The sequence below is a fragment of the Cibotium barometz genome, chromosome 3 (assembly GCF_041138505.1).
Source record: "Cibotium barometz isolate CiBa-2024 chromosome 3, ASM4113850v1, whole genome shotgun sequence".
NCBI lineage: Eukaryota > Viridiplantae > Streptophyta > Polypodiopsida > Cyatheales > Cibotiaceae > Cibotium > Cibotium barometz.
In genome coordinates this window covers 74,106,859-74,122,698 of record NC_141048.1, presented here as the reverse complement: position 1 = coordinate 74,122,698, position 15,840 = coordinate 74,106,859, and the positions used below count along the sequence as shown (strand labels likewise).

The following is a 15,840-nucleotide window of genomic DNA, read 5'->3' as shown; positions in this document are numbered from 1 at the left end:
ACAGATTCCCCCTTTCCCGATCGGTTCGACAGGGCTGTCCTCTGGCGCCATACCTCTTCCTATTTGTCGCCGAGGCCATGAGTAGTTTTCTCTCCGCCCAGGAGACTGACTTCAGGGATTGCGCCTTCCCCTTTGCACACAGGAGGAGTTGCTGGACTCAGAGTTTGCAGACGACACAGCAACCTACCTTGCTAGAGATGTTGGAAATCTCCAGAGATTCGCGGAGGCGATAGAGATTTTAGGTCATGCATCAGGAGCGCAGATCAACTGGCACAAGTCATGTGGTTTTTTGGGTAGGCTCAACACCCGCCCCGACTTGGCGACCAGTTGAGGCTTTCTAGTGGATCCTGAGGGGCACTCCAGTCCGCTACCTCGGTTGCCAGGTTGGCATTGATATCTCTCCTGAGCACCGGCTCACTCCGCTTCTCTGAGTATTCGGAAGAAACTTTTAGACTGGAGTTCAGCGAGGCTATCCCTAGCAGGTAGAGTGGTGGTGGCAAACCAGGTAGTGCTTGCCACCATGTGGTACATCACTTCGTGCAAGGCCTTTTCTCGAGCATGTATTGGCCAGGTACAATGTTTGATCTGGAACTTCTTGTGGGCTGGAAGTGATGGGAGGCTAGCCAAGGCCAAGGTGGCATGGAGAGTGATCATTCATCCACATAACACAGGGGGGATTAGCCTCATCGATCCTGCTCTACATAGCCGTGGCCTGCTGGGCAAGTTGATTGTCAGAGGACTCCTACCCGGTGGTGAGCCTTGGAAGGATTTCCTCTTGGCCCGGATTTCAACCCGCACTCCGAGCCTTGAGGCCCGTGGCCGCAAAGTACTAGATGGATCTTCACAGAGATGCGGGCCCGTGGTTTTAGTCCTGCCTTTGAGGATAGATTCGCACCCAGTCTACTTCGTGCTTGGGGTCATCTCATGCCAGCCCTCGGACAGATTGCTCAAATGGCCTCGGAGGAGCAGCCTCGACAGCCTTTGGTCTGGAATCCCCTGATCCGTTTACCCAATGGCCACATGCTAGGGGCCCAACCGCATATATCCTGGGGCACCTTGAGCATGGGACCAACCAAGTCTCTCTAAGATTGGATTGCACATAGGCAGTTACCTGAGGAGCAGGAGAGAAGCCTAATAACAGGGATCCGGGGTGGAGACAGGCTCAGCATTGACATCAACTCAGCTATTCCTCAGGAGTGGCTGACTCCTATTCCAGACCCGACCCCCCCATTGTGGCTAGACGCGTTTACCAAACACAATATCCTCATGGTGGTCCATGGAGCAGATTGAGGAAAGTCGTCTACTCACTTTTTCTATTGGATCCCATGGCAGACTAGAGAGATCAGATCACCCTTGGAGGATTTCAGAGACTGCACCTTATAGAGGGTGCGGATGATCACGGGAATGGCACATAGATCTAGCACCGGCCAAGGTGGCCAAGGAGAGTGGGCTATGGATTTGGGAGAGCCGACCTCTCACGTGGTTGCAGTGGGACCCTGGAGAGTGGACTTGGCATGATCCCGCAGATCAGAAGGAGACTCCGGATGCCCCTTTCTTTGCATATACAGCATGGCTTGGCCATAGGATCCAAATGCCTGAGATAGATGGCACACCGGCAGTGGCAGCACACTGGCAGTCTCAGGGCCTATCACAGCGCTTCCTTTCAGATTTTTGAAAGTGGCTTTGGGACAGCTCTCGGCCAAGGAAGATCACTCTCTTTCTTGGCTGATGGCACACACAAGCCTGACGGTCGGTACTTGGCTGGCAGGTCGGAGGTCGGTTAGCAGCTTACCCGAAGTGTGGCCACTACCACGAGTCGCAGCGGCATTGCCTTTGGGATCCACACTCCGCCGGCTGAGACCATCAGGAGCATATGGCTTGATATCATTCACACCCTCCGCGGTCAGTGGGGGAAGCTGCAGGGAGGTTCTGACTGCATGCGGAAAGTGGCGGGAAGCCTTCTTGAGACTTTGGAGGCCTGGCCCTTTCCTCACCAATAGAGGCAGTAACCCCATTTGGCATTACTAACTACCTGTATGGTTGTTTCCCCCCTCCCACTGTATGAGATAGCCTTTTGTCACAGAGCGGCCAGCCGGAGGAGAAGCATCTCTTCCCCCTTTGATCATTTGTTTCCCGCCCTTATATGAGGCAAGTTTGTATCTAGCCCGTCGTGGTTCAGTCAAGACCCCTTTGCTGAGAGCAAAAACTATCTGATGCTTGTGCCTTTTGAGCACCTTCTCCTTCTGACATTATCCTTCCCACCCCTCCTCCTCTCTGCAGCTTTCCTTTGAGCTCTCTTTGAGGTGGTGATGCTCTGTGAAACACTGGTCTATGTAACGCTCTGAAGTGCTGTTGCTCTGTGGAACGCTGTTCTTTGCATTTATCTTTGCTTTACAATCACAAAGGTGCTGCAAAAGCAATGAATGAGCCAAAACAACAGCCGAATGTCCTTGGTTTGCAATCCAAAGAAGAGCCAGTGATCTCCTCCTAGTGTATCTCAATTTATCAATCCTCCTGTTGCTTCTTTCTCAAAACTATGATGCTTTCTTGACTGCTCACTGTGATTTACTGCAGCATTTCTAGCTTCTCTTTCAATGCATCTACCTCTCAATTCTTTGTTAGACTATGTTAATCCATTGTCAATGCATCTACCTCTCAATTCTTTGTTAGACTATGTTAATCCATTGTCAATGCATCTACCTCTCAATTCTTTGTTAGACTATGTTAATCCATTGTCAAGATATTAATCTGTTGTTAAGACACTTTTAAGCCTTAATCCTCTTGTTGTACCCCTGCAATCATGATTTGAGTAAATATGTCTACACCAAGATTTGCTAAAATCTGCTCTCAAACTGCCTTGAATATGCAATTTCTTGTTAATCTACCAATCTTTGTTTGTCAAGAAACTTCTCAACTATATCAAATCACAATCTTTTTACAAATCCAAACTTAATCTCCTTGATTAAGATTCAAGCATGTTTAATCTCTGCATAAGTCCTGAAAGCATTATTCTTCTCCTTGTTGAGGACCAAGACTTGCCATTCAGAGCCTCCCTCAAGGCAATGTTTCTCCTCTGTCAACCTTTGCAGCTGCCCTAAGAGCTCCTACTTAGTCTTGTCCAAACAAACAACATCTATATGCAAGAAAGACCCTTGTAGTGTTGTTGGGGTGCACACCAATTATACACTATGACTCTGAGCAAGTCTGTGAATCAACTGAATGTTGATCTTTTGCAAAGTTTAGAAGTCTGTTGCAAACTTGCACAAATCTCATAGCGCCAAGATCTTCACTTCTGCACATTTTTCTTTGTAAATATTATAAATCTACACCAAGATTTCACTAATCTGCACTTTGCACTAGGATTTGTTTAAAGCTAAACCAAAAATTGCACAAATATATATATTTCTGTAGCAAGATTTGAACTCTGCATTGTTTCTTGACGAGCAAGGCCTTCAATGTTTCTTGAAAACATTTCAAGATCCCGGTATTTTTGTTGCTTTCCACATGTTTGCCTCTGTGCAACCTTTCTTGGCAATCTTTCTTATACAAGAATGATTTCTTTGCAAGAAAATGGAACAGCAATTGCTTTCCACATGTTTGCCTTTGTCCAACCTTTCTTGGCAATCTTCCTTATACAAGAATGATTTCTTTGCAAGAAAATGGAAAAGCAATGCCAAGAGATGAAACATTAAGCAATTACACCATGTTTGCACTCCAAATCGCATTCCAAGTCTCTGTTGTAGACAAGATCATTTCAATACTGGTCTAAGATTTATTGATTTCTACACTCTGATCTTGTTCTGCATCAAGATTCTCTAAACACCACTCTGCACAAATCTGCAATAGAACTCCAATCTGCACATAAATCTGCTCAAATTTGCAACACGACCATAATCTATACACTTTCTTAGTGAAAACTGCACCAAGATTTGCACATCAACCTCAGCCAAGGTGGCCACAGAGAGAGTTTGGCAGCGTTGGATTTGGGAGAGCCAACCTATCACGTGGTTGCAGTGGGACCCTGGAAAGTGGACTTGGCATGATCCCGCAGATTGGAAGGAGACCTGGATCCCCTCTTCTTTGCATATACAGCGCGGCTTGGCCGTAGGATCCAGATGCCTGAGATAGATGGCACACCGACAACAGCAGCACATTGGCATTCTCACGGCCTATCACAGCGCTTCCTTTCAGATTTCTGGAAGAGGCTTTGGGATAGCTTTCGGCCGAGGAAGATCACTCCCTTTCTTTGGCTAGATTTGTAGTAGCATAGCAACCTGGCACATCTGGCATGCTAGATGCAGCGAGGCCATCGAGGATACCCACACTCCGCCAGCTGAGACCATCAGGAGCATAGGGCTCGATATCATTCACACCCTCCGCAATCAGTCGGGGAAGCCGCAGGGAGGTTCTGACCGCATGCGGAACGCGGCCGGAAGCCTCCTTGAGACTTTGGAGGCCTAGCCCTTTCCTAATAGATAGAGGCGGTAAACCCATTTGGCATTACAGACCACCTGTATGGTTGTTTCCCCCCCTCCCCCTGTATGAGATAGCCTTCTCCTCATAGAGCGGCCAGCCGGAGGAGAAGCATCTCTTCCCCTTTGATCATTTGTTTCCCGCCCTTATATGAGGTGAGTATCTAACCCGTCGTGGTTTGTACTTAGCCCTTTGTGGTGGCTGGTTTTTTCTTTAACTAATTGAATGATCTTTTTCCCGAGAAAACAAAAAAGGAATCACTATCAAAGAAATTGTTCACTAAACTCAAAATGGGAGTTTGAAATTTGTGATTAGCATGTATTTGAAAATGATTAACACTAATATCATTGCTATCTACACTAATCTCATCGCTATCTACACAAATCAAGATAAAAGTAAATCTAAAAACAAAGTAAATCTTAATCTAAAAATGATTAAGACCCTTATAACTACCAAGATCAAAGCCAAGAGCTCTGATACCATATGTAATGGAGAATCACTTGTGCAATGTAACGGAGAATCACTTGTGCACATGATAGCTAAGATTAGAAAAAATAGAGCAATCACCATGAAAGCTTGCATGTAATCAAAGTAGAAATCACATACAAATCCATGATGCCAAAGTGGTTTAGCCTCTCACCAAGAGGATGGAAATAGCCTTCCATAAGCCAAATGTGTGTAAGCCAAAGACTCCAAGATTGTCCAAAAGATCAAAACGTCAAAAAGTCAAAAGATCCCAAAGTACATAAGCCATGTGCCTTTTATAGTCCCAAGGCCACATGTGCCCAAATCTCACATGCATGAAGATCCCCTAAGCCCCATGTGCCTAGACCCATGCCCCATGTTCATGTGCACCCTAAACAACTTCATTGCAAAACCATAGTCCCTAGACCTAACTAATAAAGTTACTACTTCATTACACTTGGAGAATGTGTCACTTCCGTACCCGAAGGGACGGCAAGGTCACTTGGCATTGCAAGCCCCCAATGTGACACCCCCCTCCCTCCCCTTTTCTTTTTCTTGCTTTGTAAATTCTACCTCTTTAGGGAGTTGTAGTCTACTCACGAGTAAATGTTCTAATTTCTAGTAAAAGGTAGATCTTTTCTACCTTTCTTTCTTTATTTATTTCTTTCCTTTTTTTTGTGGGGGAGAGGGGGGAATGGAGCAAAACTACTGATTGAAACTAGGGAACGTAACAAAAGTAAAGACATAAATAATTTCCAATTACTGTGTCTCCAATAAAGACTCCATTCTACTTGCTAGGTCAAAAATTTAGCAATAGTTTTTGTACCAAGCATACTCATATTCAAGATTCATTACCAGCATTTGTTGTTATGTACTAGCTCCATCGTAGACCATTCCATTTTGTACACAATTTTTTTTTTCCAGAAAGAGACTTCTTTTAAGTATGAAAAAGACATACAACAATCACAGTTATCAGCCAAAAAAGAATAGAATCACCCCAATATGTAAGGTGATTTCAACCATTGAAGAGCATCATGATGCCATGAAAGACCCGTGGGACTAGAGGAAAAGAAAATGCCATAATGCGCTTTGCCTACGCAAAACGAGAGGACCCTTGAATACGAGCCCAAGTAGCCATAAGAGTATGGATGATATCACCCCATATAGTACTAATGCACTTAGACCCATAAAATCTGGACACCCTCAATAGCCTCCGTGCATCTAGCTCTCTAATACTAGCAACAATCTCCCAACTAGTGTCAATCCTCTGTCTGGGTGGTGTATAATCAAAGTCAGGGACATCCTGCAAAAAACCATGCTGGGCAATACCTCTATGAATGAAAATAGCAGAACTTGAACCATTGTCCTCAGAAAAGAGTTGCGGACCGGACTGGGAGAGCCAAGCAACTACCCCCCAAGTCACATGCATGGCTCGGCCACTCAATTTGCCCATAAGTTGGGCTACAGAACCCCAAATCTACTGTGCAGTGTTGCATCCCCATAAACAATGTTGTACAGTCTCAGAATCTGCCGCACACCTAGGGCAGGAAGGTGCTACACCGAAAACCGATCTCCGCTGATTGGTGGGGAGACCACCATGTAAGAATAACCAAAAGAAATGAGAGATCTGGCTCCTTTTGTATGAGTGCCAAAGTCTATTCCAATATCTGCGTTGTACCACTGGAGAAATATCATAGCTCTCCCAATGAGGGCTGAGAGTAGGGATCCTATGCATCTGTCGAGTGAGGAGAAACCTCGCATTCTGGACGGTGAAATTGAAAAAAGGAAGGCTTTTCAAAGGATCGAAGGGATCAATCCACTCCCACTCTTCTGGATCCCACTGAAGATATCTGATAGGACTGCCACCATATAACCACAAACACCAAGAGCCATGAGTCACTATCTGAGGAGAAGGGTCAATGAACCAATGCTTCCCCGAAAGACCAACAATCTTCACTGGACTAAGCCTAGTATCTGGGATGATCTCCTCCATACTACATCTCCTCAATCTCCCTCCTGGCATGATAGAGTAAATGATGCAATCTGTAGCCTCCTGGCCCAGGAGAGCAATGACCTACAAAGCTATGCCTATCCTCGAAAAGACTCCTAGCCAACTCGGATAATAGTCTCCATGACAGGTCCCAGAGAGCCACTCATGCGGAATAGCTGCATCAATCTGATCGATACGAATGCAAGAGCCCCTAAGATGCTCAACGGATGCAGCTCTCCGATCCTCCGGAAGACTCTTAAAGGTCTTACAAGCAAGAACTGTGTATGCACATCTCTCCCATCCTGACCAGTGCATATAACGAGATGCACCAAGTGGACGACCGGCCTCATCCCTGATGAGCTTGTTCCACATAATAGGTTGTCGGTCAGCCTCATCCAAAGACCTAGGAAGCCTTTGTCGCAAAAAAGATCTCATGCTTCTCCATGCTCTGACAATGGCTGCAATAAGAGGGGAAGATGGTGCCCTGATATCAGCCTCTATGAACAAAAATCGTGTGATGGGCATCCAGTCTCTCCCGACCCAGGGTGTACATCCGAAGATCTGAGACAAGAAAAAATTCTTTCAAGGCTCAGTGCGTGGTAGGAAACCTCTAACCACAAGTTTGCAGACCAACGCCCTGCACTAAACATCTGGATCGATAATATTCAAGTCCCCCTCTCGTTTGGGCTAAATAACTGTGAGCCAAGCTATCCTGGCATGGGTGTCTGAGGTGCCATCCAAACCGACCAAAGAAAATTGTGGATCAATCTCCGCAATTGACCAATGCACGTACGAGAAAAGCACCAACAAGAGGCAATAAACCAAGCTGAGGCAAGCAATACCTGATTAGCCACCAAAGCTCTGGAAGCTAAATCTAATCTCCTGGAGCTCCAATGAAGGAGCTTCTTCCGGATACTCATAAGTACCGGAATAAACTGCTATGAAGGAGAAATATCAATCCCACCTGGCATTCCAAATATCTAGCAGTGCATCCTCTACTGATCCAAGTAAAACCAAGCTCTGCACCCCAAGCAGCTCTCGATGAATCAGTAACCCCAAAACCAACAGATTTGTGCCAATTAATGAGTGCCCTTGCTTCCAAACAAAACTCTAGTGCTACCCGGAAGGAACATAAGCCTATATGTGAAGCCTCCAAGAACATGGTTGTGTCATCAGCTAACTCAGAGTCAACCAATTCCTCGACTACGAAGAGGTAACCTCAATCCAGAAATACTAGCAGTGGAGCGGAGAAAGATGCTCATGGCCTCTGCAACTATGATATATAATAATGGGGCTAAAGGGCAACCCTGCCGTATTGAGCGAGAAATCTGAAACCCCTCTCCTCTATCACCACAAGCAAGCACACTAGTGTGGGCATCACCATACATGCATGAAACTCCCTTGATCCATCTTTGAGAGAAGCCCATATGGCTAAGAGTACCCTAAAGGAAGTCCCAATCCACTCTATCATAGGCCTTATCAAAATCCAAGAGCAGAATGGCTAAGGGCTAATTGCTCACTTTAGCCCATTCGACGACCTCCCAAGCGAGAAAATGTTATCAAAGATGCTCTTGCTGTGCAAGAATCCATTCTAAGTATCATGAATGACATCCTGCAAAATTAGCTATAATCGGATGCTCACTACCTTAGCAAGAATCTTATATGCAGTCCCAAGTAAGGTGACGGGTCTCCACAGGCCAATCAATGTCTTATCCCCACTCTTAGGAATAAGATAAATAAGCCCCTCAGTGAGAGAACCATCCTCCCCTGGACACTTAACATGAGGTAAGGCATGAAGAGCATGACTGAACTTCTGCATAGAAAAAGGGGCATCCAAAACGGCACACATCTCCTCAGTGATCAAATGTGGCAGTGCATTCCAAACCTTTCTCTGTGCCCTATGTCTCAAATCAGAGTGCGGCTCAGCACTAAGAAGCTGGCGATAGAAAGCAGTGGCAATCTTTTTAACCATAAGAGGATATGAGTGAAGAGTGCCATGTGAATCCTACAACTGTCTAACACTATCTCTGGCATGAGATGGGCCGTGAGTAGCAAAGAAATAATTGTTGTATCTGCCACCCATCTGTGTCCAAAAGGATTCCTGGGCATGGAAACGGTACTCCGCACGCTACTCAAGAGAGTGATGAAGTTCTACCCTAACAATACATAAAGAATCTGCAACCCATTGAGCATGAGGATGTTTCTTGTGCTTTTTCTGTAAGGCAGCCAGTCTACGTCCAATAACCCTCTCTAAATCCAAGGCCTCTTGCCTCTTAGACAGGGCACATGTGTGATAAAAGTCACTGATATCACAGAGAGCACAGTCCAGGCTTTGAGAGGCCTGTGAGGAATCATGAGATCTCCAAATATCAAGCATACGAAGTGATAGCTCTGCATCTAAAAACAAAGGATCAGGGATACGTACATGGGGTGCTGATCCATGGCAATTCGGATCTCTAATACATAAAATCACTAGGCAATGATCCGATTTAGAGGTGCCTGTAGCAATAAAAGTATGCCCCCCTCTCTCAAGCACCCAATCATCCACATAAAATCTGTCTAACCGTGCATAAATACATCCTACATCCCTTCTCTTCTTAGACCATGAATAAAGAAGAGTGGATGGTCTCCTCGAAATTTCATCCTCATGCCAACAATCTCTATCATGAATGGAGAGTATAAACCTCTCCCAAGACACTCTTTGAAGAGGATGCACCAAGCCCTCAAGTCCACCTCTTTTATCCGTTGGCATCTCAACCATATTAAAATCCCCACCAATAATCCAATGGTCGGCAAGAGGCATCAGTGTAGTGAGAGATTTCCATAAGACAATCCTCTCACCTCTATGGTTAGGAGGATAGAGGTTGAGAATACCAATGTGTGTAGTACCCTGCATAAGAAGGATCCACTGCGCTCTCGCAGGCAAAATGACACCATGTCCAATGATGCAAAGCAAGATCAAAGCTGAAACGAATTAAGAATCCTTTGTACACATTTTTGTAGAAGACAGATTAATGAAAACTATAAACAAACCCTATGTATCCATAGCCTACAATGCAAAACTACACATACTTAACATTATTGTAGAAGGCGGATTGACGAAAACTATAAACAAACCCTATGTATCCATAGCCTACAATGCAGAACTACACATACTAAACATTATTCTCAATCCAAATTGAATAAGGCTGTAAATGTACCGATGCATCTCTCCTGGTTGAGCCACTTGAACAATAGCATTCTCAGTTGGAAGTCTTACTAAGGTGACCGGTAAGTTCTGAACTTCCTGGCCACAAACATCACACATCCGGTTTCCTTTTATTCCAAACCACCTAATGGCACAGTCCTTATGTGCCAGCGCAAGTTCACCTTTGCAAGCACACTGCAACTTTAAAGTTTCCCCTTCTTCGCTCACACTGTCCATACAGATTCTGCAAACAGCCTCCTCTTCTAGAATTTTTTCTCCTTCTTCACCTGCTGTGGAAGAAAAGTGGAGATGAATCAGCCATGCAATTACAGAATATATAAGATGAAGATCTCCACATAACATGCAAAGAACACACACCAAAGTCTTTGCTTTCATTGACAATCCCATTCTGCTTGAAAATGCCATGCACAGCATTGGAGACACTCAGAAAAGTGACTTGAGATTACTAACAGTACCATTGTTGGCAGAGACAGCCTCTTTGGATTTGAATATTGACTCTGCTGTAGGCACACGAGGAGTGGCAGGCCTCACAAGCATTGTCCCACCTCCAGATGATCCCATGCGTCTTAAACTGCTAGTTTTAGGTACAGGAACAGAAAGAGATCGTGAAATGCTTCCTTTGACAGTATTCCTCTGCAAAAGAAACAGGCAAAAAGCAGATACCATGATCATCTTAAAATTGTTTTAGACGCAGTCTTGAAGGAACAAATGTATGGCAGCTTCAAATTAGCTTCATTTAAATACAAATATATACAGGACTACTCAAATTGTTCTTACACTTGAAGATGAGCGATCAGCTGGGCCTCCTCGGAGCCATCCACCAGAAGGTGATGTGGAATCGAACATAGGGGTCACTGGCATTGATGATGTCCTCTTTGCAGATAAAGGCATGACAACATGGGTCCAAAAGAAAGACCCTGATGGTGATATCTTGTTATCACTTTGTGCTTGCATAGAACCTGGAGTGGGAAGTTCATTTTGCTGTGCCCTCACCTTGAAACTATATCGAGATACCAATCTTTTGCTGTAGAATTTGTACCCCTTGTTAGAGCCAGGGGTTGGTGGTAGATTCTTTGGCATGGAGTTATAATCAGAGCACTCAGGCACCCTCAACGGTATCTCCAGCCGCAAGCTTGGACGCCTATCCATTGCACGCATTGTGGAAGTTTCTCTAGTTCGAATGGTTGAGCTCTCTGGTAATCTTTCCACCTGCATCAAAAATGAGCTGAATTACAAGTCAGAACTGATCATTATCTTGTTCAAAATGAGATGGTCAGACCAACTAAACGAAACAATATACATAAGCAAACTTACAGTGTAGAATATCAACTGGTGTCAAAGAGGTTTGCCCACTAAAACTAAAGCTTATGCACAACCACTCAAACACGGGATACTAACAGCAAGGCCTCGTGAATGTAATTTGCTAGTGGCTTAAAACTCAATGGGCAGGAGTGGCAACGCGTGGAGGCGCAGGCTATGGCAGCGACCAGCAAGGCAGATCAGCTCTTGGCGACCAGAGGCCCCAGGTAGAGTGGCACAGCAGAGAAGATGGAGGGTGTAGAGGGAGATGTTTATCCCCCATCTGATACCATGTTTGTTTACATGGAACCAGGGTGATGGGGAAAAGAGAGAGAGAGAGAAATGAAATGAAATGAAATGAAATGTTATATTAACATCTTCAAAAGGCCATAATGACCTATGAGACCAAAAGTTACATCATGGTGGAAAAGAGAGAGAGAGAGAGAGAAACGACAAAGTCGTAAAGTGAGAGCTAGAAGGAACCAGGGTGTGCGAAAAGTGAGAAAGAAAGTTGTATTAACGTCTTCAAAAGGCCAAAATGACCCATGAGACCAAAAGGTTACATCATATCCATGAGGTACATCATCTTGGGTACAAAATAGTAATAAAGAAAGATAACAAAAATCTAGAACTGATCTAGGTACATGAGCAGAGAGCTCTCATATCACCCTAATACATCCCTCATGGGCCACTGTGACATGGTGCTCAAGGTGATAAGACTGAGCTGGCGCGAGAAGTTCCTGCGATGATGGGAGATGATGGCCCAGATCCTCATGTTGTGGTGGCGTGGCCGTGGGCAACGGCCATGGGGTCTGGGGCGTCGAGCACTGCATAACTCAGTGGCTCTGTCAAGTGTCACACCTCTCGGCCAACCTCCTCCACTTGCCTATGGTCTGGGTATGATGGGTGGATCGGCCCTCGGAGTGCTGGTATGGAAGAAGTCGGTGAGAGCTCTCTATGCTGGTCCTCGAGCAAGTACAGCTGATCTGGATCTCACTAAGCCGTAAAGTGAGAGCTAGATTGTACAACTCAATGATGATTTGATTGATGTGTTGAACCTTCACCAGTGACCAAGTGCATGCTTGTAGACTTGAAGCCTTATCTTTTGACCCAAAGAAATCACACACACTGAACTGATGACACAGCTGGGCAGATCAGGCATGCCAAATTGGGCATCTAGTCTAAGGGCACCCAAGTGGAAGAAAGCACAACATTAATGCTAAGGTTTAATTAAGTGTGTTTCAGTTAGCCCACCCCACGATTGTGCATGTTAGATAGCCATTGTACTTCTATCTATTGTATAGCTTGAGTTCTCGGAGTTGATACAGGCTACGTATGACTGTGCTCTGCAAGTCTTCCTCTGTATTCCTTTCTCCATTAGCACCTTCTTAGCATCATTAGGTCTACATTTGGATCAGAGCCTTGGGTTCCTATAGAAAATTCTTTCCCACATCCATCCATATGGGTTGTCTTCTTGATTAGGGATGAGCCTCTAGAATCAGGAGAGCATAGTCGGGTTTGGGGAAAGATGCTTTTGGGTTCCCTTGCTGATTTCCAAGATTTTAAGCTTTCATCAGAGTCACAAATGAGATGATGGCTTTTTTTCCCATATCCTGTCGGAGTAGCTGGCGGCGCAGATTGTTAGGTAAGAGCTAAGGCAAGAAACGCACTCTAAGCGTCTCTAAAAGCCACTCTCGGTCTTGAAAACACTCCAATCAACATGAGAACTAACACTAGAACCAACATTGGCATCATCGTCACCATTCAGATGGGTGCTAAAATAGGCACCAGCATTACCCTGTTGAGCATGCAGGATGGCGTTATCCACACGATGCTTGCCAATGTAGTCATGTGAGTGCAAAGCAAGAGGAGAGCCTCTGCTCATGCTACTGTCGCTTAAGCGTTTACTTTGTAGAAGCAAGGAAGTTGCCAATAGTTTCACTTTGCAGGGTCCCTCTCCACCAAGTTTCCGTTATTGTTCAAGTTCTTGGTGATGCCCTTTGGGTCGACCAACAAAAGCAAGATGGTATCCCGAATTTTTCAACCATATTTGGGCCATTTTCTGAATGATGTCCCGAATTTTTCAGTCGTATTTGAAACCTTTTGTCATTGTGTTTCTTGACGGCATCTCGGTCTTCTTGTCAATAAATCCTAAGAAGAGCATCATGGTTGTTTTGATGGCCCATATGGCTGATGCAACACAATCAACTTTGGCATCACCCTGCAAAGACTCGGTTTTACTTGGTCAAGGTCACTTTTTTGGGCCTTGTTATCCCAACCGTGGGTCCACTGAAGGTTGAGGCCATTGTGATATGGCTAGTACTAACAGATGTATAAGAACTTCACACCTGTTTTTTATCCGGATTTTGTGGAGCATTATGCTCGGAAACAATCCTCTCACAGATACAACAAAAAAGGATCTGTTCTTTTGCTGGACCCTAGTGAAATAGACCTGCCGCTTCAATGAGAACGACAAGTTATAACACGGATGGACAACTTATAAATTGGGCATCCCGATCTAAATACGAGGGTGGCCAAATGGTGTGTGCACTGTGGACAGCCCACCACATGGTTCCTCATTGTTGGGCCCACCACATGGTTCCTCAATGTTTAGACACACAATGGCACACTTGTCAAGTGGCTACCCAAACATGTGGTATCTATCTTTTTAGCTCACATGGGCAGCCAATGAGGACCCATTTTTCATCAGTTTTGCTTGGGCAAGCTAGGAACTTCACAGTTTTGGCATTCTCACACCTCCTCTTGGCTATTCCTACCCCTAATTTGCTCAAAAACCACAATTTGCTACTGTTGAATAGAGACCCTAATCTGAGATACTGCCATACAAAAACCCTAATTTGCAGATGCTGTTCCGAAACCCTAATTTTCTGCTGCTGTACAGAAATCCTAATCTGAGGTACTATTGTACACAAGCCCTTATTTGCAGCTACTACTTAAAAACACTAATTTGTTGTTACTGTGTAGAAACTTTAGTTTGAAGCTGTTGTGCACGCCTGATAATTGAAGTTGCTCAATTGCTGTCCAAAACCTATAGACAACCTGGGAGTGGATTTGAGACATTTGAAGTTGGCCAGTGGCTGTCCAAAGCCTGTGGACAGATTTGTGAACTGATTTGGGCCTAATTAGAGAAGGACAAAGCTGCCAAGGAAGCTACAAAAGATGCCCCAGCTGTTCTTGAGGTCATTCAGAGGACTTGCACCTGTGTGAAAGGCTGTCCACCCTATTTGAAGACTCTTGAAGTTGAAGACTCTTGGCACATCTTTGAAGAGTTTGGATTATTTGGAAGACTTGGAATATCATGAAGAGCTTGCCCATGTAAGTTGATCCATGTGTTGAGGACAACATATGTTCATTAGGAGTTGTTTGAACACCATCGAAGATCATAGAAGGCCCTTGAAGACTTGTAGACGCTTTGAACGCCATTGAAGATTATATTAGACCCTTGATGTATGCACATGCACACGGGGCATGACCAAGGCACATGGGGGCTTAGGGTACATTCAGGCATAGGAGACTAGGGCACATATGGCCTTGGGACTATAAAGACAAATGGCCTATGTACTATCTACCTTTTGATCATTTCACATCTATAGACTTACCTTTCTTGGAGCTTATGCTTTATGCTTCTATGGCTGATTCATGGCAATCTTTCCATGTCTAGGTGCTACTCCCTATGATGAGTGGATCTATGGTCGTACTTCCATCCTTGGCTTTCATTGGAGCTAGCTCATGATTCCTCATGTACGGGTTATCACATGGCTTTTCATGGATATGGCTTGGATCCATTCCTAAATCTCAGCTTGGTTATGTCCCTTCCTTACATTGGTATCAAAGCTTTGCTTTGATCTTGATAGCTTTTGGATTTCATCTTGGTGGTGATTAAGACTCAATCATTTTGGGATTAAGTTTTATGCAGTTTTATAAGATTGTTTTTATCTTGATTTGTGTGGATTAGCAATGAGATTATGTTAATCATTTTTTGAATATATGCTCATTGCTAATCACTATTTTCAGAATCCTATTCTTTGAGTTCAATGCATAATTTCCTTGATTAGTGATTTCTCTCATCAAATCTTTTCATAAACCCTAGTTTCCTTTAATAGTTGCCTAGTTTCTTTAAATTCTTTGCAAGATACTAGTGGTTGTTGTGCAAATTTCAGTGCAAATTTCAGTGCAAAGTTTATCAAGAAAGTGTGCAGATTACAGATCTATTGTAGAATTGTGCAGAGTTTACTATGTAGAGTGATGTAGTTTACAAATCTATTGCAGATTGTGTAGAGTTTGTTGTGCAAAGTCAAGTTTACAAGAATCTTGGTGCAGATTGGTAAAGTTTATAAGATTAAGTGTAGAATTCAACAAATCTTGAGCAATTTACTCAATACCT

General features: G+C 44.4%; 1 protein-coding gene across 4 annotated transcripts in view; it reads right to left on the bottom strand.

Annotated features, from left to right (window-relative positions):
- Positions 1–15,840, bottom strand: part of LOC147640517 (uncharacterized) — a 73,345-nt gene that overhangs the window by 36,149 nt on the left and 21,356 nt on the right. The window contains exons 2-4 of one of the 4 annotated variants that reach the window (XM_086781533.1): positions 10,914–11,337; positions 10,592–10,769; positions 10,129–10,408 (exon numbers count right to left, since the gene is read on the bottom strand). In XM_086781533.1, coding sequence (XP_086637659.1) covers positions 10,129–10,408; positions 10,592–10,769; positions 10,914–11,337 — 882 coding nt within the window. Of the gene's footprint in view, positions 1–10,128; positions 10,409–10,591; positions 10,770–10,913; positions 11,346–15,840 lie in introns of all 4 variants that reach the window. The other 3 variants (XM_086781506.1, XM_086781523.1, XM_086781516.1) reach the window with 3 other exon arrangements.